Here is a 25,823-nt window from a genome sequence, read left to right on the forward strand (position 1 = left end):
AGCACATCCGGCAATGCCTCAAAGTACAAGACCTTTCTCCCCTCCTCACATGCAAGGGCGAGAAAGCTGCCACCAGAAGATATGCTGTCAGAAAACCAATGTGAGCCCAAATGCCCTGTTCTGTGTTGACTGTTTCCTTTTGTCCTTTCTGGATACCATCTGACTTCCTTACTGCCCAGCCTCTAGCAGCTCCTCTTGCATTAGAAGCAAAGACTATGTCCAACTTCTTTTTTGTTTGTTTACAGACAGTCTCACTATATAGAGCCAGCTGCCCTGAATCTTGTTTTATTATATAGGCCAAGTTGGTCTTAAGCTCAAAGAGAAAACTTCTACCTGCCTCTGCCTCCCAAATGCTGTAAATGTGCATGTCACCACAGCAGGCTTATGTCCAATATCTAGAGCAGGTTTAAAGAAATGAGTGCAAGCCAAGTAGTGGTGGCGCATGCCTTTAGTCCCAGCACTTGGGAGGCAGAGGCAGATTTCTGAGTTCGAGGCCAGCCTGGTCTACAGAGTGAGTTCCAGGACAGCCAGGGCTACACAGAGAAACCCTGTCTCAAAAAACAAACAAAAAAAAAAGAGTGAGTGCAAAGGGACTGAGTATAAACTATCCATCCAAAGGCTCACAGAACCAAACCAGGCTGGCATGTTTCAACACCCGGGGCTGTAATCTCAGCTGAGAAGCTCTTAAGTGTTGTCACCATCAGCCTTCAGCCCAGGAAGAGGTACCCAGACCTCAAGTCCACACATAGCTTCTCAATGGCCAACAACAATGAATGGGGAGTATCATTCAAGGGAACAGGATGCCCCAGAAGTATATCAGAGAGGCTACAGAGTCACTTACTCAACTGTCCCAGCAGGTTGAGGAACACGAAGGATGAGGCCAACAGGTAGCCACAGCTCCAGGTGGTGTCAATATAGTCACGCTGCTCACTCCACTGGAACCACATGCGAATGCCATCCTCCAGGAAGGTGCTAATCAGGCAGAGGCGTGCCACATGAGGAAGGTACTGCTTAGTGACTCGAAGGAACTGTAGGACCACAGAACACACTAGTGAGGTAGCTGCAACCTCATCATGTGGACAACAGGTCAGAGGAGACAAGTCAGCTCTCTGGAAGACAGAGGCCTTCAGCAGGTCCAGTGCCTTGCCAGGGCAGAGTACAGGACTCAACAACGGCTTTAGATGCTCCCCTCAAGTCTAGACACATGATGATCAACACTTAGTCCCAGAGACAAAGACAGCGTCCCACACATCTGGCACAGGACCATAAGGCGATGTCTAATACTATCTACCAGCTTTGTTCCACCCTCTACAGCTATCAAAGGAGAAATACCACAAGACACAGTTCATATGACAAATGTGAGGCACATTAACAAGTAGAAGACACAGAAAGCGTCTGAAAGGCTCTCAGGATATCTCCAGCCTAGAAATTCTCACACCTCAGCCCCCTAACATCCAGGGCCACCCTCAGCACTGGTAGAGAGCATCAGCAGAGCACCCCTAACCCTACCCTTCGAGATGCCACAGTGAGCAGCATTTCCAACTGTGGCAGCAAAATAAATCCCTCTATTTTTCCACCCTTTCCCTCCCCAACAAAATCTCTCTGGAAAGTTTAGTATCCTATAGGGTAACTGTGGTACAAACAGCTGTGCTATGGGCTGGAAAGAAAGCACTGAGATGTTCTCACAGCCTGTGTGATCTAAAGCAAGGTCAAAACTGCCAAATATGAGATACCAACAATGACTGCAGTGAAACTCAAGTGTGCCAATCACCAGCAAAGGGCAATTCTGTACAGCCATGGCTCCCTTCTGTCCCTGTGCAGATGACAGTTGATGGCTTGATTAGACCAGCACACCCTACTGAAGCTCGGTGCAAATGCCATGCAGGTAGACTCCATATTTGTATCATACCACTTTTAAGAGCAGAGGGGCGGCCTAGAAAGATGGCTCAGCAGTTAAGAGCACTGACTGCTCTTCCAGAGGTCCTGAGTTCAATTCCCAGCAGCCACATAGTGGCACACAACCATCTGTAATAGGATCTGATGTCCTCTTCTAGTGTGTCTGAAGGCAGCAACAGTGTACTCACATACATAAAAAATAAATAAATCTTAAAAAAAAAGAAAAAAATAAAGAGATGAGGGGCAAGGTGAAAGAAATCCAAAGATATCATGGAGGCCTAGAATAAAGATCAAAGAGCTGCCCATGGACTGACGTGTCAAGAAGAGTCTAAAGTGCAGAGTCTGACCCTACCAGGGCAGCAGGGAGAATATGGGCTGTGCAGGCCTTCCCAGGGCTGACTAAACCTCCTCACCTGGACTAGGTGAGGATGTACATAAGGAGTATTCCCGAACTCTCAGCACTTTACAAAGCTACTTCAAAGCCCAAGAAATTTCTAAAGCTACCATCTCAGCTGCAGAGCACCTGGGCATCCCACGGATGGGGTGTCCAGGCTTGGCTTGCTTGGCAATGCAGACAGGTCAATCTGGGACAGGGAACAGGAAGTCACAGCACTGAAGCCCAAATCCTTCAGACACAGCCTGTGACCCAGGTGTGTATCTGCATATGCTTACTCAGCCCTGCTGGAGAGATGACAGAAGCCACACTGATATCACCACAGAGACTAGCCAGCAGCTCTGGAAGTCAGAGCACAGCACTCGGGCCACATGTTTTCACCCTGTCCATCTTTGTCTAACCCTAGCCAGCAATGTGTTCAAGGCACGATGAGCCAGTTACTTTTAGGGGTGGGAGAAGTTGCTACCCTCCAACAAGTAAGGACCATACAATTACTGGCTGCTAAGATTCCTTCCTAACTTGCAGAGTCAAAAAAATCTGTACAAAAAAAAAAAACAAGAAAAATAGGCATGATGACACAATGCCTGTGATGGCAGCTTCTTAGGAGGCTGAGGCAGGAAGTTCACTTGAGCCTAATATTTCAAGACCATGTTTGGCAACATAGAGACCCAATCTCACAATGAACACAAAAGGAAAAGAGGTCTAAATGTGCTTGAGTTTTAGGGCTCTGGTAGAGAATATACATACTACATTCTGTTAGGTGGGGGTACAAATGATACCATTCACCATTCCACTTTCTACTTCATGATCCTAATGTCCAAGAAATAGCCAGCAGTGATGCAATCACCAATACTCTATGAAAGTAAAGACCACCACCATGGATCTCAGAGCACTCCCAAGAAATGGCCCTCATGTTGTCAAGTACCCAAACTAAGTTGTGCAGACCACAGGAGGGTGTGGACTCTCAGGCAGCGACAGACACTAGAGATGTTCTGACTTGCTTCCAAATGAGAACTGTTCCCCAACACAATTACACTGGTGCTGCACCCACTGGATGAACAAACCAGCCCAGCCTTGCTGCAGTCTGCTCCTCCCTCAAAGAACCTCACCACAGATGCTCAATTGCTACAAACACAATCTAGCACAATCCACTAGATATAGTTAAAACATCCCGACAAGTCTGCTACTCTTAATTGGAGTGTCTGGGTCAAGAGGATTAAAGAGTAGAAGACAGTAATGGAGGGAGAGACAAGTCACACCTCTCTTCCACACCAGCAAGGCTGATGCAGTGTAGTATATGCTGAACTAAGCACATCTGCTGGGCTCTGCCTTCCAAAGACCTATCAAGTGGGTGCAGGGCACCAGTCAACAGCCCTCCTTTGATGGGCATCTGAACACAGGAAAAAAGCCAAGTTTAACAACAAAGACAGGTCCTTCAAAAACACCTTGTGCACAGCTCCTGGTTCACATCACACGACTGCAAAGAGTTCCCACAGACACATCCCCTCTGTGCTTGAAGGCCACTGCCGATATCCTAGCTCATGCTGGCTGTGAATACCAAGAAACTCCATAACCATGGTTCTCATTGCAGAGCCTGGAAGTCAGTGGTGGATGCTAATGAGGAAAGCTTGTGGGAAGTCAGTCAAGTCAATCCACTGAAAAACAGGCTTCTCATGACAGGCATGTGAAGCATCCCAGTAGCGTAAGAAATGAGAAGAGGGGCTAGAGAAATGGCTCAGCAGTGAAGAGCTCAGAGGACCCAAGTTTAGTTCCCAGCACCCACAAGGTAGCTCACAATCATCTGTAACTCCAATTCCTGGGATCTTTTGCCCTCTTCTGGCATCTCGGGGCATCAGGTATGCAAGTGGTACACATACATGTGAGCAGAATGAGGAAGACTCAAGTCTATCTCATCATCTGCAGGGTTATCATCTGCAAGGACTGAGGGGATTTAGGATATAATCCTATCTGTCCTGACATAGGACCCATAAAACAGGTAAGGATCACACAAGGAGTGCTGCTGCCAACATGCAGAGGCAGAAATACCAACCACCTCTTTATGTTCAGGACAAAAAATGGATCCATGGCAGCTTAGTCTAAGAAAATGGCAGGTTAGATTTCCTGCCTGATGGACCCTCTTCAAAGACCCACAAGCTCAGGAATTGAGAACAGCAACAGGCAGGCAGGGTCAGCTCAACAGTGTGGTGGCTAATCCTGACTCTAAGACCCTCAGCAAGTATGTACCAAACACCTTGGATAGGTCTCCAATGCAAATGGGTGTAGGACCTGCAAGAGTACCTTCCTTTTTTAAAACACAAGTACTGAATAGAGGCCACAGTCTGTGAGGACTAGCCCTCATCTTCCAGGTACTAACCAATCTCCAGTGTCTCTATCTCACATCTCCAGAAGGGGGCACTGTCCAACCTCCAGTCAAGACTATCAAGCAGAAAAGTGAGTCAGCTTCCCAACCCTTAAGGTAGAGGTACAAGATGACAAAGCACTGAAGGGAAGGCTCAGGGCCCCAGGACAACAGGCCCTACCTAGGCCATATCAAGCCCGCTCGCTTCCACAAAGGCCTTTACCAACTCCTTGGTCTACTTCTGCCATTCTTCTTTTTTCTTGGTTTTTCCAAACAGGATTTTTCTGCATAGCCTGGCTGTCCTGGAATTTACTCTCTAGACCAGGCTGGCCTTGAACTCAGAGACACCTGCATCCCAAGTGCTAAGATTAAAGGCTTGCACCACCACTGCCTGTAGTTCTGCCAGGACATCACACCAAAGCAAGGTCCTGGCAGACTTCCTATCATCCTGGTAACAGCCATCAGACAGAATCCATTAAGCCCTAATGTTCCTGGTTTCTGATGTGAATTCACTTGAAAGCTACTCTACAATCTGTTTAGCTTGAATCAAGTAACAGCCACAGGACATAGGCATGACTTTGAGTTCCTGGCTCTTTCCCACTTGGTTTCTGATGGCTTCTGAAGGTCTACCTCCTGCATATCAGCACTTTCTTCCGGGCCTGGTTTCCTGGGAGCAAGAGGACATCATCCTGCCAAAGGGCAAGGAGCTTGATGCCAGGTCAGAGATGTAGCTCACAGGAACCTGCCAGCAGGATCCCAGCAGGATATACCCCACAGCACCAGCCTCTACCACATTAAAAGGAAAGACTGTAGTTCTACCAACATGGGGGAATGCTGATCTCTGGATAACAAGCCCAGGACTGTGCAGATCATGACAAACTTCTCTGTGACCCCAGGAAGATGGAGCCTTGATGGCCAGCCTCACAGGAAGGTAGGTGCCCAATTAATGGCTCAGTGTTCTCATCATCATCAGAAACACTTTTCCAGGTCTCATATGAGAAGCCTGACTTTCCAGGCAAATCTGTTTTGCAAACTCAGTTCTACTTTTGTTTTCTAAAGACATGGATCTGTGACACTATCTGACAACACCTTGGAGGTGACACTCCACTTTCTAACACATTAGACCCTTTAACTTCGAAAGCTGGACTATCAGCACCTTCCTCGTTGACAAATCTGTGTTCGAGGGTGCAGATGAATAGCCAATAAAAAAACTCCCAGGGCTGTTCACAGCTAGGCCACTGGAAGGTTCCCTGATGCCTGCTCACAACACAGAAAGTCCTGACACTGGTTCAGAAGAGCGGGAGTCACATCTCAGAAGCTCCTGTAGTACCCTCTGCTATCTTCCAGGTGGACTCTGAGGCTAATCCCTGCAAGAAGTAACCTTCACTGGGAATTTTGATTTTAAGCAGCAGGCCGTCTGCAGTACTGGCATCTTTCCACTGATGTGTAGCTGAAATCTGACTCCAGACCTGAGATGCCCTGGACACCAAGCAGTTGGAGACCCAGGGTTTCTTTCTGGGTGGTGGACACTGGCAAGTCCAGGAGCTCAAACCAGTTACTCAGTAGAAGTGGATACTGTATTCCCCACAAAAGCCTGTCCAGTCCCAAGATTTGGCTTCTTTCACTTAAGTCAAAATAAAGTACACAGAGGACTTCATAAAAGATGAACTCTTCCTCGGGTAGAAATCTATCATTCAATAGTTGGCAGCTTCTTGGAGATATTTCATCTGGGTCAGGTTGTGAAATCCACTTGCAAAATGGAGGGTTTTCCAGCTGAAGATCATGAGGTGAGCCGCTCACAAACTTCTGGCTATGAAGCCATCTTCTTAGAGAGCTGCTACTCAGGAAGATGAAACTGGGTCGCTGAGAATTATGTCAATGAAACCCATCACAAGAGGAAGACCTTGGTCCTTGAGAACTTTTCTGTCTTTGTGACAGATACAATTTTAAAATTATGAATTTAATGCAAAATCGTGACACTAGAAACTTTTCCAAAAGAGGTAAAAATGCCTTTAAAAAGATCAGCTCACAGGAAAATGGTTCAACAGAACTGAAGGAGAACACGGGAGATGACACCTCTCAAAAGGAGAGGTAGAGAAGCTCATTTGAAGATGCTTACACACACCCAAGCCATCCAGTACTCTAGGGCACAAAATGCCACCTCATATCACCGACAGCCACGAACACACTAAGTGAACCAAAACAGGCTGGCGGGTGGGCCCCGGCACACTCAGCCTACAGGGCTAGTTCAGGTTATATTATTACTTCGCAGACCTAACGGGGCCATTTCAGAGTCAACGCCTCACACTCACACAACTCCTAACCCATCCGTGTCCAACTTAATTTTAAAAAGTGGTGCCACCTGCGCCTCTCTCGGGCTCTAACCCTGCCTGGCTAGTCGCTCAGGCCCAGACTCATCCCAGGCCTTCCCTGCGGCTCACATGCCACCTGTACACTAGGGAAGGCGAGCCAAGGGACAGGCTCCTCTCCGTCGGCAGCGTGGACCCAGATCGGGCAACCAGAGCAGAGTCCACGCAAAGAAGGCAAGGACAGGACGGTCCTGGACAGCGGGCGGAGGGGCCACGCAGCGGGGTGCACAGAGGTCCCCAAGGAGCCGCCGCGGTTCAGAGGGCAGAGGGCACAGAGCAGCACCGCGGCCTGGGAGCCTCCCTGGCCGCCGCACTCTACCCCCCCCACCCCCCCACCGCCCGCCCAGCCTCCCCTCGGATTTCTCCCTAGAACTAGGCAGGACGGCGAAGGCGGGCGTCCGTGCGGCCGAGATGGCCAGCGGGCTGTGGGGCAGGCCGCACCTGGTCGGCGAAGTCCTCGGCCGTGCCCATCAGGTCGTTCTGTCCCATGGCGGCGGCGGAAGGCTCAGCTGGCAGATCCCGGGCGCTCGCGCCTGCTGCGGCCTCCACAGGAAGTACCCGGCGGCCGGCCTCGCTGAGCCGCGGCTGCTCTAGCGGCTGCCACGTAGGCCAAGCCTTAAAGGGGCCGCGCCTCCCGCCGCGCCGCGCCCCGCCCCGCCTGCCGCGCGCCCTCACGCTCCAGACCCCGCCCGCCACGCTCGAGGAACCCTGCGCCGGCGCACCGCCCTTCACGAACAGGCCCCGCCTCCGCCGCGCGCCCTGCACAGGTAGGCCCCGCCCCCACGCCTAGGCCCCGCCCCTCCAGCCCCGACGGACCACCCCTAGCCCTTTAGCCTCCAGAACCCGAAGCCCTAACCACTAAAGTGTTCACCGAGCCGAGCCGCAGGTCCCGCCCTCCGTGTCGCTAGACTTCCTGCCACCTGAGTCTCCCGCCCGCCGTTCTTGAGCCGTCGTCGCAGTATCTGCCCCGCCCTCCACTCTACCTTCGGACTATTCTCTGGGGCTTCGTTAAGGGTCATAGTGCGAGAACTCCACGTACGAGCCGAAGTGCTAGGCAGACACGCCCCGGGTGGAGGGTTACGGGGAAGTCCGGTGGAGGCGTTGAGGAGGTGGGGTGGGCACACGGAGCAGTCCCTACCGAGCATGCTCAAACGAGGGTTCGACTACCGGCCTGGCTCGAGGACTTAGCCCGGCAGTGGGACAGTGAGGCAGTGTCGCTTCCAGATACCATGGAAAAATATCAGGTGCTGAGATGCCCCCACAACCAAGGCCCAGGGCCCTTGGACAGCGGGACAGGTCCGAGGGCCACACAGCCAGGCCCAGCTTCCATCACAGGTTGACCCCATGACCCCTGCAAGTTTCCTTCTCCGAGTTCTCCTCTTTCGAGTCCTCCTAGGGCCTCAGTTTCCCTCTCTAAAATGACGACCAATCCCCCAGTCTGATCTCTGGTTGGAGAATGGTCACATGCTCTTCCCCTTCCCTCCACGTATGGAGGACTTTAAGGGCAGAACACAGAACAAAAAACCTGAGTGGATGTTTTTTTTTTAATTGCTTTTTTCCTGACATGTCAGCCTCATTAATTTTGTTAGACTCAGCTTATAAAAGCGTCACTTTCGCGAATTTACTTCTCCTCTCTTTTCCAGTCTTCTCTGACAGAAGGCTTATGTGCATTAGCCAAGCAAATGCACTTCTGATGACCAGAAATATTTAAAGAAAAAAAAAAAAAAACACTGCTCACTAGCCTGGGCTGAGCTCCAAAGACTCCCTGTATTCTCTCCTTCCTGTACTGCCTACATATCTTGTCCTCTTCTCCACACTGACAGTGGCCTCCGTACTCAGGCCTCAGCCACCTTCCACCTGATAGCACTGATCTTGTAGTGTTCTTGATTGCAGACCGGTTCTGAAGGTGTGGCTTCAAACAGGCTCTGGCTCAGACCCCAAAGTTCCATAGCCACAGGCAAGGACCTTGCTCACTAGGCCTCAGTATCTCTCAAGTAGGTAGTGCCAGTGCAGGTTACAGAGAATGGTTGGGAACCCTAGAGGAAGCTCTCACTGCACCAAGTCACACGAATTACAGGGCCTTATTTGGATGTTCATTTTGGAGAAGGGTACTGGATGGGGTGTCACTGGGGTTAAGAACCACTTTTGCTGCCAACCCCTCCCTGCCCACCCACCAGCCTGGGAAACCTTCTCTTACCTATCAGGCTGACCCAGCAGGCTTGGGGAAGGTCATGAGGTTGTAAAATAAGGGCTCCAGAATGGGTTTCAAGGGAAATTGTATCGGCCCCACCCTAAAGGGCTTCTCAGTCCATCACCTAAGGCCATTTTCTCTACTGCAAAATTGAGAGAAGAAGCTGGGGCTTGGAGGCCCAGTGTGGAATCATCACATGTAGGAACTACAGAATAATGTTCACTTTCTCAAAGTCTCTCTTTTCCTCGAGGGTAGATTTTGCAAATGCTGAGTCCTGGGGCCTTAGGGGTGAACCTGGTGGTGGAAGAACTGGAAACTGAAACCAGGTTCTTGATAAAACAGGTAAGGTGCAGAGCCCTGTGAGCTGTGGGCTACAGTTCTGTAGCAGTGGCTCTTCGAAACCCAAGCTCACAATCCCAGGTTTCAGAGGTCTCTCAGACTCCCAGAAATCCCCAGACAAGCCCTGTTGAGGCAAGCTGTAGCTTGAGACTTCCTGGAGTTCCCTTTTATTCTTCTCACTCTGGTGCTAACCACACACTAACCACAGTGCTCACCCACCTGCGGTCACCTCACTGAACCCATCAACCCTGCCAACCCAGAACAAAACCCCGGTCTCACAGCCAAAGATGGTGAGACTCAGGAGTCCCATCCTCACGGAGGTTGCTGTTTCCCAGAAGATTGGAATTTGATAAGAGGTACAGGGCCACTGGTCTTAACAAAAGGGAAAGGGGCAGAGAGGGTCCCAGAGGCTGAGCACCAGGAACATAACTAGCACATAACTGGCCCGGGGTGGGTGCAGGCCCACAAAAGCACCCTAGAAAGGAGAACTGCTGTACTAGTCCCTGTACACCTTCTTCTGGGGTGCTGACCTTGGGGATGGAGTCTGATTTTCCAGCAGCCTCAGCCCAGGGGGCTTGGGCCTGGAATATTTTATCTACCTCTATTGCCAATTAGCTGTGGGGTCAGTTCCCTTATGTCACAGGCCAGCGGCCATAGTGTCTTCTATACAGTTAAAGGAGAGGTGGTAGTGGTGGTTTGTTGTTTAAAGCTAGCTACACCAGGCTTGTACTCAGCATTTGGGAGGAAGGCAAGTAAAGCTAAAGTTCAAGGCCAGCTTGTGCTACACAATAAAACCTTGTCTCAACAAGCAAACACAAGCAAAATTAGCCATCTGGGTTTTCTAAATAAAAATTAGGTGAGGGGTTAGAGGCAGGAGTCTGTGTGACTTTCCAGTCTCTTATGTTTGTAACAATGGTACTGAGGTTAATAACACTGACATTGTCTCCTGTTGTCACCACAGCTCCTCTCCTACCTCACAGCTGTGTCTCCTCCCAACTAGCTTCATGTGCTGTAGTTGGCCCAACCTGTCCAATCATGGGGTTTTGGCTCGATTTGTCTTTCATCAGCATAAGCAACTGTGATAAATATCTTTAGAGATCTTTACAGGGTCTTCCTCCCCTTAAACATATATAACTTCCTTAGGAAGAAAGTCCATGGAATAGGACTTCAGGAGATACTGAAAGAATTTTCTTCTGTTTATTTGTTTGTTTCAAGGACCTCTCTATGTAGCCCTGGCTGTCCTAGAACTCAATGTGTAGACCAGACTGGCTTCCAACTCAGAGATCCATCTGTCTGCCTCTTCCTCCAGAGTGTTGGTATTAAAAGCATGCACTATTATACCATTGAGCTACATCCTGTTCCCAACATTACTGGTTCAACTTACTCCCCTCTCTTGGTTTTTGCTTTGGTTTGGTGTTTTGAGGCAGGGTTTCTCTGTGTAGCCCTAGCTGTCCTGGAACTCACTCTGTAGACTAGGCTGGCCTCGAACTCAGAGATCCACCTGCCTCTGCCTCCCAAGTGCTGGGATTAAAGACATGAGCCACCACCACCTGGCCAATTTATTCATTGTTATTTTAGAATAAGTGTTTTGGTTTTGGTTTCTTTTTTTTTTTTTTCCTCAGACAGTCTGCTCTCAGGGTTTTGGTTTCTTGAGACAAGATTGTACTAGTTTTTTATAAGTCCAGGGAGGCCTCAAGCTCACAGAGACCCTCCTACCTCTATCTGCTTAGCACTGGGATTATAAAAACAAGCCACCATGCCCAATGAAGGATTTTTCTACATTTGGCTGACTTTCTATAAATGATGATACTGGTGTTGGAGGTGACAGTTGATGTGGTGGTAGTGGTGCTAGTGCTGTGATGTGGTTGTTGTCATGCTGATGTTGATGTTGTAGTGGGGGTAGTGGTGGAGATGATTGTGATAATGACAGAGATAGAGATCATGACAGAGGTAGTAGGAGCAATGTTCACTACACATTTCCTGATTGAGCTTGTCTTCCTGGGACCCACAGGTGGAGTGTATTGATGAGCACCATGCCAACAAGGCCTTGGAGGAGGTAATGATCAGTGGTCCCCTGGGATGATCAGTACACAGCAAACATGGGAACTGGGTTTTGTGCCTGCTTACTGAGTGACTGGGTGAAGGGAAACATGCAGTGGTCATAAGGGGAGTCCATGCTCAGGACATCCATTTCTTAGTTACCACTTAGGACATCTTTCCCTAATGGCTACTCTACCACTAACCATCTCTTAAGTTTTTATTTTTTATTATTGATGGAGGGGGACAAAATCCCCATCACACAGCCGTGTATGGAGGTGAGAGGACAACTTTGTGGGGTCAGTTTATGTGGGTCCTGGGAGTCGAACACAGACTGTCATGTTTTCTTTTCTTTCCCTATTTATTTATTTATTTATTTATTTATTTATCGAAACAGTATGTCACTATGTAGCTCTTGGTAGAACTCAACTCTTGTATTCCAGGCTAGCCTCAAACTCAGAGATCTGCCTGCCTCTGCTTCCTCCTAAGCGCTAGGATTAAAGGTGTGCACCACCACACTTGGCTTGTCTGTCAAGTTTTCAAAGGAAGCATTTTAACCCCCTGAGCATTTTAACCACCATGTCGACCCACAATAACCATCTTTTTAAAAACAGGTCTTGTTTTGCTTGTTTAGTGTGTATGCACATGTACACACATGACTCGTGGCACATGTACCCACACATGTAGGGAAGTCAGAAGACAGCTTCGGAGGGATGATTTTCTCCTTGTGCCTTTACTCATTGGCCCACCTCACATTTTCTGAAGATGTTTCTCTTCAGACTTGGGGCTGTACTTCAGTGGTGGGGCATGTACCTTGATTGCTCAGAGCCCTGAGCTCTATCTCCCGCACTGGAAAAAAAATATTTTTCTTCTAGTTATAAAAAAAGAACAAAGCTAGGGAGAAACAAAGAAAATGTAAATTAATCAATTAGTTGAGTGTGTTAGTGCTCACTCGAAGTCCCAGCATTGACTGGATCTTGAGTTTGAGGCCAGCCTGGGGGGCATTGTGAGGGTCTGACTCAGAGATAAAGGGTTGAGATGTGGCTCTGTGGTAAAACACCAGCCTCAAGTACACAGGCCCTGGACTTGGTTCTCAGCATAGAATAGAAGGAAAGGCACAAGGAAGGAGAAAAGAAGGAAGAACAGGAGAGAGGAGAGAGTCGGGAAGGGTGAGAGAGTTGAAAATGACCTTCACAGAACCACAGGTGAGTGCAGTTACCACCTTGATGGATAGCAGCTAGGAGCCATTTCTTTGAGCCTCTCTAGAAATCTCATCCAAGTGAAAGGTGACTCCTCTTCCATAATGGTCCCTTGTGGCTTGGCTTGCTTCTGGAGTTGTCGGCCCTTGCACATCACCAGTCAACATGTCTGTGTCACACACAGTGTCCCTGGAGCAGACGTAGACCGAGTCATAGTCTGACACATGGAAAAAGCATGGGCAGTCCCACTATCGCACAGCCATGTTGTCCATTCCCATTCACGTCTGCTGGGCCAGGCAGGTCCCACCCAGCTTCCAATCAAAGAGATGAGATGACCCATCTGGCCACGGTGTTCTGGTGGCCATTTCTACTGCCTGATTGGATTTGTTTCATAAGTACCTCACTGTGCCTTTGGGCACTGCACCTTCTCCAGCCCAACCTGACTGTCTCTTAGCACCTCCTGGGTCTGCACCCGTTCTCTCGGGGCTGGAAACTGTGCTGGGCATCAAATCCAGGGCTCTGTGCATGCTAGAAAAGGGCTCTATTCTTGGACTTACACCCCAGCCTGTTACCATTTTTATATGTGCTTGTGAGGCTCGGAAACGTCAAAGAACAAGTCTTGGTCACACAGCATGATAACCCCATTCTCAAGACCCACATCAGCCTCCTTACACCCATGCCATGTCCTGCCCAGAGCCGCTATCTCATCTCTTGGTTGGAATGTGTAGCAGAGCAGTGGCTGAGACACTCTGTTCCCTCTCTGTACAGCTGATGCCCCTGCTGAAGCTCCAGCACCACAATATCTCTCTGTACCATGAGATGTTCATCATGTGGAACAATAAGGTGGGTCGGAGCACCCACATCCCAGCAGCCACAACACAGAACACTCTGAGAGGCAGGCATTCCCTGGGTCCTGTGCATGATCTCTAATGATCCCCAAACAACATCATCATATGAGGCCTAACTGCCCATTTCACAAAGAAGGGTGCCGAGGCTAAGAGCCATCACTTGGGTTCGTCAGCTCTGACCCAGCTGAAGCAAGAGGCCAGGTGTAGGCTCCAGACTCCACCTTTAAAGATGGGGTTGTGGCTTCTGTAGAAGGCGGCTGATACTGAGAAGCTGCCTCTCTGGCCTCCCCTCTTGTCTCAAGGCTGTGGAGCCCTTACTCCCATGGCAGTAGGGTTGGGACATTGTCATTTTCTTGGTAGGGTCTAAGTCCCCAGTGCCTCACAATTAGTGGATCCTGATTAGGGCTTCCCAGGCTTGTGTCCTGTTGGCAACAGGACTTCTTGCCTTTGAATTGAGTACAGCTTTCCTAGTCACACCTCCAGAGGGGACTGAAGGGAAGGACACTGAGCAGGCTGAGGGGCCTCCACTGTGTTCTGTCTCCACATCAGTTTCCCTGCTGAGCTGACAGCTCAGGGTTAGGGAGGGTCCTCAGTGCATGTACCCTCCAGTTTTCCAAGCACCCTGATGCTTTTGGAGACAATGTTTCACTGGAGGAAACAGAACTGGCCACTGGCCACATCCTGGACCCTAACCAGGGTGGCATCCTCAGAGGACCTCCTGAGTCTTAAGAGACTATCCTGCAATTGAGAGGTAAAGACAATTCCATAAGTGGATCTGCATGTGCAGAGGCCAGGAACAACTAACAACAAGGCCTGGTGTGGTAGGAAATAGGAATGGGGACAAGAGAGTAAAGGGATCCCCATTAGGTATTGTTACCATGTGCTACCACAAATGATAGCCACTGAAAAATACCCTGGAGCAAGTGATCCTACAGAGCCCAGAGGCCCAGTCTTTGGGCAGCTGATTAAGGGGCCTTGTATTCTGACAGATCTCTTCTCTGTTCCTCTGCCTGGTGATGGATTATTACACCCAAGGAACCTTCCAGAATATCATGGAGAATAAGAGGAAGTTAAAAGAGGTTATTGACACTGAGGTAAGAGATTCTCTGGAGTCAGGTGTAGTAGCACATGCCTTTGATCCCAGCACTCAGGAGGCAGAGGAAGGCAGATCTCTGTGAGTGAGTTTGAGGCTAGCTGGTCTACAAAAATGAGTCCAGGACAGCCAGGGTTACACTGAGAAACCCTGTCTGGAAAAACCAGAGAGAGGGGGAGGGAGAGAGGAAGAGGGAGAAGAAAAGGGAGGGAGAGAGAGAGAGAGAGAGAGAGAGAGACAGACAGACAGACAGACAGACAGACAGACACTGACTCTGGGCCACCAGGTTTGGGAACCACCTAAATCTATACCCCTGAAGACCCCTGCAGTAAGAGACAAGAGGAACTTTGGGTCTAGCCTTTAGCTTCTCTTACCTGTGCAGAGTCATTACATTGCTTTATGCACTTATCTCAGTTGCATAGCTTGAGACACTGTAAGTGTGCATATACCAGCCCCAGCCACCACTCTGCACTAAGGGTTAGGCATTCTTAGGACCTAGAAGTTTCCAAGGCAAAAGCAACTGATGGGGTTCTGCCTCCAAAGACTGTAATGCACTTCCTGAAATGCATCCAGATGAGTTCGGTGTATGTGGCTCAAATCTGAACTCACGTTGTCCAGTCAACCCCATGCCTTTGAGGTCTGGCCATGCCTTGATACTCTTCCTGTGGTCAGCTAGCTGCCCTAGTTCTTGTCAAGGAAGTGCTCAGTGGGTCTGCCTCTCCTACACTGATGAGCCCTTGAGCACCCCCAGTGCAGGGCTGTAGAGGACAGCTGCCAGGAGCATTCGTGGAAGGGCTAATCTTTCTTGCTTAGGTGTTTTGCTGGGCCAGAGAGTAGGGAGTGTGGCTTCAGTGGCATTCTAACAGAAGCTGCATTACCAAGGTTTACTCTCCCCAAAAACAGAGAGGGCTTCCCTGCCATATGGCTCTTTGGCCTGTGTTTGTATCATTCAGCCTATCTTTTTCCTGTCAAGTGTTCAAGGGGTAGTGACATTTTGTTGTAACTTTAATTTGCACCTCCATATCAGTAAACCTAACAAGCACATTTGGATATGTGTTTTCGTTATGTTGTATTTTATTTTATTTTTGAGGTGACCATGAACTCACTAGCTAAGGATGACCTTGAACTGAGACGCCTGTCTCCATCTCCTCAGTCCTGGGATTATAAGCCTCTATAACCATAATCAGCAACATTTTGGCCATTTGGAGTTCTTCTGTGCCCCTTTAACTCCTCTTCCCATTCAAATTGTTTTCTTATTGATTTATAAACATTTTTTACATATGGTAGACATTAGTGTCCATATATCTCTACCCAGTCTGGGACTTGCCAGTTCACTTGTTTGATACCACCTTGTAATAGGCAGTCCTTGCTGTAATGAAGGCCAGTCCTGCCTGTGGCTAGGGCATTTGGACCTGATTTAGGCAGCCTTCCCTTCTCCAAGTTCACAGGGCTCTCCTTAACTTTCTTCTAGAAGTTTATAAACTTTCACTTTTCCCTTTGGGACCAGTAGAACCCTCCCAAGATCTGAGTATGATTTCCTCTGAGAATTTCTGTGTTCCGTGGATGAAGTGCCATCTCTCTGAGAGGCTCAGAGGGGGCATGTAGCTCATTTCATTGCCCATGCCTCAGGGAGCAGGCTCTGGAGTGGGCTTGTACCTCTGTCTCAGAAGCCATGAAATGAGCTCCTCTGTAAGGGCCACAGCAGGAAGATATGGGTCTCCTGTGACCCAGCTAGTCTCTGGCACTTCAGGATGTCTTTTAATCCTGATATGAGATTCAGGAGTCCTAGGTACATAATTTGAAAATGGCAGCCCAGAGCACTAGGTTGCTATTTTGTTGCCTCCCATGTTGTTGTCTCACAGGCTCTTTCACTCTGATGGTATAGAGTGCAAGGCCTATGGGCACTGAAGGGACTTCAACATTAGTAGTGCCCATAGAGGCAACCTTCTGAGCATCATGGCCCACAGAGTGTGGCCACTGGTAGCCCCAGGGCACCCAGTATCTCCATCTTGTTCCACTGACTGCTTTGGGTGTTCATGTGCAGCTTTGTAGAGATGCCCTTGGGGAATTTCTACACCTCTTCCCATGTCACATCCCCTGCTTCTTCCTCAGTGGATGCACACCATGCTAAGCCAGGTGTTGGATGCCATCAAGTACCTACATGAGTTGAACATCGTTCACAGGTGATGGGGCCTCCTCTGCAGATTGACCAAAACTCCTAGGCCCAGATGCCCAGGCCCAGGGACCAGATCTGGGGAGTATGGGGCATCTCCTGTGGACTCCCCTTCTTGGATGAGAAAACAGGGAACTTCCTTATGAAGCCCCTGAGTGCCTGACTCACTCCAAAGGCACAGGGCTGTGGGAGTGTGGGAGCCGAACAGGGTGATTCTAAAGGGCAAGGAAACAGAGATAAGATGCCAAGGAAGAGAAGTAAGGTTGCCTGTAGTGACACAGCCTCTGGACAGGCCAATAAGAGTTGCTGTGATCCAAGCCTAGTCTTTGACCCTTGCACCCAGCTTCAGGCCCAAGACCTGCAGTGGGAAGGAAGAATTTGGGGAATGGGCCACATGAGCAAAGAGGATAGAGTGCCCATGTCAATGCTGCCAGAATAAAGAGCAATGGATGCCTTCTCTAATGAGGGACCTCAGTGTTTGCACTTACAATGGGATTCTTCCCTAATGTACAGAAACTGAGTAGATGTCACATTCTAGGAAACAATTATTTAGTAAGCAGGTTGAGCAGAGCATTTTCTTGAGGAGTGAAAAGGGCTGGAACTGGGTTGGAAGAGCAGGCTTAAGGCTCAGGCATGTGCTAGCCTTATCCCAGGCAGCTGCATGGTGCCAGGGGGCCCTGTTCTTGGTTGCAGAAACCTCAAGCCTTCCAACATCGTCCTTGTAAACAACGGCTACTGTAAACTGCAGGACTTGAGCTCCCAGGCACTGATGACCCATGAAGCCAAGTGGAATGTCCGAGCAGAAGAAGGTGGCTGGGGAAGACTGGGAATGAGTGGCAAAGGAGGTGGTGCCTCTTGGCATCCAGAGGGCAGTGGTTGCTCTTGGGGCTGGGCTTTTTAACTGAGAAGGCCTAGAGATCTCTAGCCTAGGGAATAACACATTAGATGTGCCACTGTGGGAAGGTGCAGGGTCCAAAGGACTCCAACGTGTAAAAGAGAGCCTTGGGGAACAAAGCAATGGCTGTGATCCCCTAAAGATGTTAATTCTTGTGGGGAAGAAAGAACCCAAAAAGGACAGAAGCTACATATAGGAGTACAGAAGTCCTCTGGGATATAGGCACTGACTATGCATGTTAGACAGAGACCTGAAATAGTCCAGGAGCTGGAAAGATGTAAAAGGGTGGAGTATATCAAGTCTGTTACAGCCGTAACAGACAGACAGAGCACCCTGGGAAGAGACCTCAGAGTCCTGTGATGGCAGTGGTTTGTCCTCAGCACACAGAGGATAGGTGGGTGAGTAGATTGATGGGTGGACAGATGGGTGGGTTGATGAGTAAATGGGTACATGAAAGAGTTATATGGAGGTATCGATGGTGTGTGTCCTTGGAGTCCAATCCTTCGCTCTTCAACTGGGGATTGGAGGGTTAGAAATGGAGTGACTACCTGAGTTCAGGCACACTGATAGAACAGGGTAAGGCCACTATATTGGTGGCTCTTTCTGCATGGTTTAAGAATAAGGAATGCAGCCAGAACTTTGCCCTAAGCTCCTAACATTTAGAGGGGATGAGCTGTTTAAAGAGGGCCACACTTTGGCTTTTTTGGAACATGGCTCTCTCATCTCCTGCCTGTTGTCACACAGACAGGCAGATACCTGCCCAGATGGCCAAGCCTCCCTGGTGGAGATAAAGGTCTGTCAGGACAGTGGCCTCACTGCCTACAGCTTGCACTTTTCATCCTACCCAAAGAGGGTGACTGAAGGGCTCCTGTCTGAAGCCCTGGCAAGGGACCACGGAAACAGGGACAATGTAGCTGAGTCCGGTGGGGCAAGGCTGTAGTCTCAGCACTGGGAGGTGGAGGCAGGAAGATCGGGAGTTCAAGGCACATCTGGGATACAGGTGACCGATCCTCTCTCAAAATAACCAAAAGAGTGGTAATTCTGGGGGTCAGGCTGGCTCTGTCCTGTTCCTCATCCCCAGGGAACATAGCACTCAGTAGTTCTTCCACCTTGATCCTGCCCACAGACCCCTGCCAGAAGTCCTGGATGGCTCCTGAAGCTCTCAAATTCTCCTTCTCCAGCAAATCTGACATCTGGTCCCTGGGATGCATCATTCTAGACATGGCCACTTGCTCCTTCCTGAACGTGAGCTTCCTGCGGGGAGGCTGCCTGCTTTCCTCCTACCTAGCATGCCTCCCTGACCCTTTCTCTGTTCCATGGAGGCTACACCATGCTCACTTTCCTCAGGCCCCTGGCTCAGCTCTTGCTGGGCCTGACGAGGGAGTGCTGATAGCAGCAGTTATCTTCCTGGCTGAGAAAAGCCCAGGTGATGGCCCTCTTTCTTTGAAGGACACAGAAGCCATGCAACTGCGGAAGACTCTCCGCCATCATCCAGGCAGCCTGAAGCCCATCCTGAAAGCCATGGAGGAGAAGCAAATCCCTGGTGCAGATGTCTACTATTTGCTTCTGCCCTTCATGCTGCATATCAACCCCTCTGATCGATTGGCCATCAGGTAAGCTCAGAGCTGGGTCTTCTTTTAACCTCTCTGTATACCTTTCTGTATATCTTCCCACCTTAACACACAGAGCTGTCTTGATTTGCCCACACATATCCCTCAACTACCTGGAAGCCACTAATCTTAAATATATGGCAGGGTTTTTTTGTTTTGTTTTTAGATTAGGTCTCACTATGGCCCAAGTTAGCTGTGAATCCATAGTGGCCCTCCTGCCTCAGCTTCCTGACTGCTAGAATAACAGGTGTGTTTATCCAGCTTGAATACATGTCTCTTCCAAAAAGAGGCAGGCAGCCCTACTTTCCCACTGGGTGCAGGGACTTAACCTTAAGGACACATATATCACTTTCAGGAGACCAGGAAAAGTTTCCGTTCTAATAATGTCAATCAGAAAACCTGTTCATAAGTTTTTAAGGAAGACGGGATATGAAGGCAGAAGTGCTGGACCTAGGACCATCCTTGGGGGCCCTGCCATGGAGGGAATCATGTGATTTCAAAGTAGAGTAGGCCCCTGGAAGTGGAACTACAATGATAATTACTAGCAACACCAAGAACCCACCCACCAGGAAGCCTCTGTTCAGTGTCTGCCACTATGGGTCACCCACAGCTCATGGCAGAGGGATGGTCCTATGGGCAGCCACCGGTATTCTCTGCCCCTTTGCCAGGGATGTGATGTACGTCACCTTCATGAGCAACTCCTTCAGGACCTCCTCTGTTGCTCTGAATATGCAGCGGCAGATGGTTCCCATCTTCATTACGGATGTGCTGCTTGAAGGCAACATGGCCAACATCCTAGGTGATGGTGGGGATGCAGTGGAGACTGCTGGGAGCTGCTGTGACCTGGGAGCTACTTTCAGATGTTTGGTGTCTCTCTCATACAACTTGGTCCTAGACCTGCTGTTTATGCATGATTAGTGAGTGGGAATAGTTTCCAGGTTCCTCACTTGTACATAATGTATACCCTTGCTCCCAGTAGGCTGGCTTGGCCAATTTTCCCTGTTTTCATTGGTCATATCCCCTGTGTAGTTAAGACAGTTAGGACCTGCTCACTGCCCATGTTCTTCAGAGTCCTGTGCCCTTTAGCTGTACCCCCTAGGCAGCCAGCTGTGTGCTTCCTATGTGCACACAGCAGCACATCCAGCAGGCACTGTGGCTCAGGGATTGGCTCACAGAGACTTGGGTTTGATTTTCAGTGAGTCCCTTGGCCTGAGCACCATCTGAGAAGTGAGGCTAAGAGTACTGCCTTTGTGGCCTGATTGCTGCAAGGCTAGGGCCGACTCCTCCATGGCTTGGTCCTCAGTTGGGTTCTCCATATCCTTGTTCCTGCAGATGTCATGCAGAATTTCTCCAGTCGACCAGAGGTCCAGCTCAGAGCCATTAATAAGTTTCTGACAATGCCAGAGGATCAGCTAGGTAAAGATCCTGCACCTTCCCCAGACTCTCTCTCTTCACCATTCACCCTATCCATTCCTCTGTCTACCTACCTGCCCAATTTTGAACCTATTCATCCAGAAAACACATCCAAAGGACACCAAAGATCGGTGGTTAGGGCAGTGGAAGTTACAAGGAGGCCAAGTTGACCCCTAGCAAGTTAACAGATCCCTCATATTGGCAGTTACTCTCCGAAAGTCCCTTTTATAGCTAAACTGTGGCCAAGATAAAGCCAGGACAAGGTAGATTTTGCCTTTTGGGGAAATGGGCTATAATGCCCAACAGTGGGTCTCACCCACCACCCATAGCTGCCTCTTGCTGAGCCTCATCAGAGTGGGTTTGTTGTAGCTGTTTCCTGGGTACCAGTGTCCCTAAATCTGAGATCCTTATCACAAGCCAAGTCTCAGCTCAGTCACAGCCACAGGCCCTGGAGTCAAACAGGCTGAGTTTACACAGCCATTCAATGCCCAATGCTCATCACCGACTCTCAGCTTTGTTCTGAAAGTGAGGGCTGAAAAGAAAGACCTGTTTCATGAAGCTGCTCCAAGTATCTGCCTTGGCAGAGCTGGGCATGGTATCAGGTACCTGTGGTCTGTTACTCTGGAGGCTGAGGCAGGAGAACCGCTAGAGCCCAGGAACTCCAAATTAGCCTGGACAACCCAGAAGGTAGCCCTTGGCAGATGGCTCTATGGATACGTGGGCTGGTCCACCCACCTGGATCCTCTGGGTACCACGCCTGGGTCACACGGACCAGCTTATCTTGTGTTTCACCTGTGCTGTGTACTCCACAGGCCTGCCATGGCCCACAGAGCTGGTGGAGGAGGTGATCAGCATCATAAAGCAACACGAGAAGATCCTGGATATTGTGCTCAGTACTTGCTCCTTGCTGCTTCGTGTTCTAGGCCAAGGTGGGCGCAGCGGAGGAGCGCTTCCCTCCCAGATCCTCTGTCTCATCAGCTCCTTCGACTTCCCACCTATCCCTAGAATATGCCTCTCCAGTCTGTTGTTGCCTATGTGACTTCATCTCAGAGTGAGAGAGGGCACAGTTATGAGTCTGTATACATTGGGTCTACATGGTGCCTGATCCAGACTGCTGGGACCCTGGACAAGTTCCCCAGCTATGACATAGGAGTTAGACAAGTTAGTCTTCTGGGCTTTCTTGACCAGGACACTGTGATTGCCAGCAGGGGACAGCACTACACTGAAGTACTTAACTAACGCCATCTTTAAGCCTGGAGCATCTAGTTACCCCTTTACTTTTCTAGTCTTCATACTGAGGGCCTAACCACCACACAGATTGTGTCTTTTTCTCAGGGCTTGTTGTGTGTCAAATCCAGGCCCTCTTGCATGCCAGGCAAGCACTGTACCACTGGGCAAGAGCCCATAAACCCTTTAATTCAAAGAGGTGATGCTGTCCCCAGAGAGGAAGGGAGGACACTTGTCCACCTTAGAGCCCCGGCTGTGGGGTTGACCGATGTTCTTTCCCTGGCCCCATCAGCACTGGCACATGACGAAGAAGCTGAGATCCCAAGGAGCAGTTTGATCATTTCCTTCCTGATGGAAGCCTTGCGGAGCTACCCTAACTCTGAAAGGCTTATTACTGTGAACTACAACGTGCTCAGCATTATCTCTAGCCAAGGTGTGGTGGCCTTTTGCCCTTGGTTTCTGCTCTAAAAAGCCAGGGATAGAATAGAGGCCTTGGGAGATGGGCAGGAGAGCGGCTCATGCCCAGGATGGAGAGTTGGGCAGGAGAGCAGCTCATGCCCAAGATAGATAGCCATACTGTTCTCTGTTCTCAGTGGCAGCTATGGGCACTGCTTGGAAACTGGGGACAGTAGCCAAGAATTGAATGGCTGGCTAGCGGATCAAGTCAAGGCTAGGCACTGGGCCACTCAGACTTCTTAAGCGCACTTGGGTGAGAGGGGTATTAGGATTAAAGTAGACTAGCCAGGCAGACTAGGTGTTGCATCAGCCCACTGAGAAAAGGTAGTGCTGGGGAAGGCTTCTTGCAAACTTTCCCTCCAAGTGCTTATGGCTGCCCACAGGACAGATCTCAGAAGAGCTGGAAGAGGAGGGGTTGTTTCAGCTTGCCCAAGAGCACCTGGAGCACTTCCAAAAGGACAGGGACATCTGCCTCGCTATCCTGAGCCTGCTCTGGTCCCTCCTGGTAGATGGTGAGGCCTTCCTGCATAAGCCCCACTGCATGAGACTACTAGAGCAGTTTTCAACCTCTGGATCTTGACCCCACAGGCACGACACTTTTACAGGGGTCGCCTAAGACTATGAGGAAACACAGATTTTACATTATAGTTCCTAATAGTGGCAAAACTAGTTATGAAGTAGCAACAAAAATAATTTTATGGTTGGGGGACACTACAACATGAAGTGTATCAGCAGTTCTAAGTCTGTCATGACTAACAGGTTAAGAACTGGTGCTCTACATCTTGTCCCTTAAGCACAGGAGGGCAATCCCAGGCCCCATGGGCTCTTTGGGGAGCCTAGTACATGGGCACAGTGAGCCACTAGTGGGGTAAGTTAGAACACCTTGTCCAATGAGTAGGGGGCTCCAGAGGTCACTAGAGCATTTGAGGACCTATCCTGGTTTGGGTTTTGAATGGGGGTTTCCAGGCCTGCCCTTCTCTTCTAGATACTATCTTGCCAAGGAAAGAAAGCTCCAAGGCATGCCAACCCCAGAATACCACAGAGATCCTGCTAATGCCACTAATGCTGAAAGTCCCCATCTCTATTGATGACTCTACTGCAAACTCTGGCAGTGGAAAACCCCATTTTCCATCTCTGAGGACATCTGTCCCCTTGATTCTCCTCTGTTGTTCTGGTGGGAGGGAGCAGTATAGAGGGGCATATATACAGCAGGTGCTGCTGTTCATACCTGGCCTGGTGTCCCCCATCTTTGTCCTGGGTCTAGTTGTCACTGTGAACAAAGAGCCCTTGGAGCAGCTATCAGGCTCAGTCACCAGGGTACTGGCTACTCATCCGGAGGACGTGGATGTAGCAGAGGCTGGCTGTGCGGTGCTCTGGCTGCTGTCCTTGCTGGGTGAGCAGCCTGAGGCCTTGGTAACAGGGAGGGTGACCCTGGACACCAGACAACAAGGCTCGTTCTTTGTAGGCTGCATAAAGGAGAGTCAGTTTGAGCAGGTGGTAGTGCTGCTCCTGAGAAGTATCCAACTGTGCCCTGGCAGAGTACTGCTGGTGAACAATGCATTCCGTGGCTTGGCCAGCCTCGCAAAAGTGTCTGGTAAGTCTGGGACAAGCCAGGCTGCCACCTGGAGGTGGAGCAAAAGCCAGCTCCCTCCAGTGATGTCCACCTGCTACCTCCAGGAAACACCACTGGGACGTTTCCATATACACATCCCACAGGTGCATGGGTCTCCTACATATAAGTCTGTCTCCAAGTCCAGGCTTATGCCAGATCTCACACTAAACACTAGCAGACTTTCTTTGAGGCCATGGTCACAAGCAGCATATGGTAGGGATGCTCCCATCCCACCCCGGGTCTATCAGATTCCAAGGGCTGTCTCCTTGCTTTCACTCCTGCTCATTTCTACTCATGACAGTCGACTGGGCTACTCAAACTAGTGGGGCCTCGTTGAGGGCAGTTGGGAATCTTATTTCCTCCTGGCTCATCCCTGACACATTTAAACAAAGCACCTTGTGAGGGAGGTCCAGCTGACTGCTGCAGGGTGAGAGGCCCTTCTCTAGAGCGCCACACCAGGCCTCCATTGCTTTGCAGGGAAGAGGAACATAAGCACTGTATTTCCCTTGGGCATGGCGCTCACTGCCAACAAGTGCAGAGCTGCAGAGGAACAAAGTGTTGTAACCACCTCTCAGCATTTACAGAGCAGGGGACAGCCCTGACTCAGGAGCTCCCTTCACAGAAAGCTAGGGCTCCTGGCAGAAGAGCGCTCCCAGCAACCCTATGACCGACCAGTCATGCTGCTTCCCAGGGAGCTGAGAAATAAGGGCAGTTGCGAAGGAGCTAGACTAGACTATATTGTACACACAAATCTCCTTGCCTCCCTACTCCAGAGCTGGTGGCCTTCCGAATAGTAGTACTGGAAGAGGGCAGCAGCGGCCTCCACCTCATCCAAGATATCTACCAGCTCTACAAGGATGACCCTGAGGTGGTGGAGAACCTCTGCATGGTGTTGGCCCACCTGACCTCCTACAGTGAGGACCCTTACCTTGTCCTCTCCATGGCAGGAAGCCCCAGAGCCTGGTCTCAAATCCCCGTAACTTGCCACTCATTCACTCAAAGTGTGAATTTCAAAGTGGCACCTGACCAACCTTAACTGGCTGGTGAGCAGGGATCCTGAGCCTCACTGTGTTCTCTGCTCCTCTGCAGAGGAGATCCTGCCAGAGTTGGAGTCTGGAGGCATCAAAGACCTAGTGCAGGTGATCCGGGGGCGCTTTACCTCCAGCCTGGTAAGTATTGATGACACCTTTATCAAGCCAGAACACTTGCCTCACACTGACTCATAGCTCGGCATGATGCCTTCCCCCCTTTCCGCATGACTGGGCTGAATCCAATCCCAAATGTAGTCAGACCACCTGAAAGATTCCATCGGTGGGGGTTAAGTCATCAAAGTAATTGCTGCTGGATCCTGATGCCACTGTAGCAGCTGGTTCTCTTTTCCTCCTTCCAGGAGCTGATTTCTTATGCTGATGAGATCCTTCAGGTACTGGAAGCAACTGTACAGCCTAGCCCCCAGGAGGATCAGCTTGAACCTCCTGCAGCTCTGGAAACCCCCAAGGTCTCCTCCCCAATGCAGAGAGATCCTCTCTTCAGGCCCTGAAATGCTGCCCTTCTGGTCCTGTGGTAAGGGAAAGTATCACTAGGCCCAGTACTGTATTTTGCACTCCATGGTGACTAATAAAGAAGCCCTAGGCTGTTTCTAGCATGCCTGGCCGTGCTGTCAGTGGTCCTGCTTTGCAGAGCTTCAGAAAATTCTAGATGGGAAAAAACTG

General features: G+C 49.9%; 2 protein-coding genes across 6 annotated transcripts in view; one reads left to right on the top strand and one right to left on the bottom strand.

Annotated features, from left to right (window-relative positions):
- The window catches only part of Surf4 (surfeit 4), a 13,573-nt gene extending 5,410 nt beyond the window's left edge, over positions 1 to 8,163 (bottom strand). The window contains exons 1-2 of one of the 2 annotated variants that reach the window (XM_031369466.1): positions 8,002 to 8,163; positions 842 to 1,028 (exon numbers count right to left, since the gene is read on the bottom strand). In XM_031369466.1, coding sequence (XP_031225326.1) covers positions 842 to 1,028; positions 8,002 to 8,163 — 349 coding nt within the window. Of the gene's footprint in view, positions 1 to 841; positions 1,029 to 7,459 lie in introns of both variants that reach the window. The other variant, XM_031369467.1, reaches the window with a different exon arrangement.
- Stkld1 (serine/threonine kinase like domain containing 1) lies at positions 7,644 to 25,756 on the top strand. 4 transcript variants are annotated; one of them, XM_031369457.1, is made up of 19 exons: positions 7,644 to 7,785; positions 9,465 to 9,551; positions 11,560 to 11,604; positions 13,553 to 13,627; positions 14,622 to 14,726; positions 16,838 to 16,908; positions 17,592 to 17,707; positions 18,920 to 19,038; positions 19,243 to 19,406; positions 20,072 to 20,202; positions 20,736 to 20,819; positions 21,629 to 21,745; positions 22,336 to 22,476; positions 22,883 to 23,011; positions 23,764 to 23,892; positions 23,965 to 24,093; positions 24,885 to 25,025; positions 25,201 to 25,280; positions 25,502 to 25,756. In XM_031369457.1, the coding sequence occupies exons 2-19, from the start codon at positions 9,474 to 9,476 to the stop codon at positions 25,649 to 25,651; spliced, it is 2,004 nt and encodes a 667-aa protein (XP_031225317.1). In that variant the 5' UTR covers positions 7,644 to 7,785; positions 9,465 to 9,473; the 3' UTR covers positions 25,652 to 25,756. The 4 variants fall into 4 exon arrangements, with proteins under 4 accessions (XP_031225317.1, XP_031225315.1, XP_031225316.1 ...); XM_031369455.1 differs by lacking the exon at positions 7,644 to 7,785 and adding an exon at positions 7,804 to 8,262; XM_031369456.1 differs by lacking the exon at positions 7,644 to 7,785 and adding an exon at positions 7,804 to 8,053.
- Positions 25,757 to 25,823: the final 67 nt, after the last annotated feature.

This window comes from Mastomys coucha, unplaced genomic scaffold (assembly GCF_008632895.1).
Source record: "Mastomys coucha isolate ucsf_1 unplaced genomic scaffold, UCSF_Mcou_1 pScaffold15, whole genome shotgun sequence".
Taxonomy (NCBI): domain Eukaryota; kingdom Metazoa; phylum Chordata; class Mammalia; order Rodentia; family Muridae; genus Mastomys; species Mastomys coucha.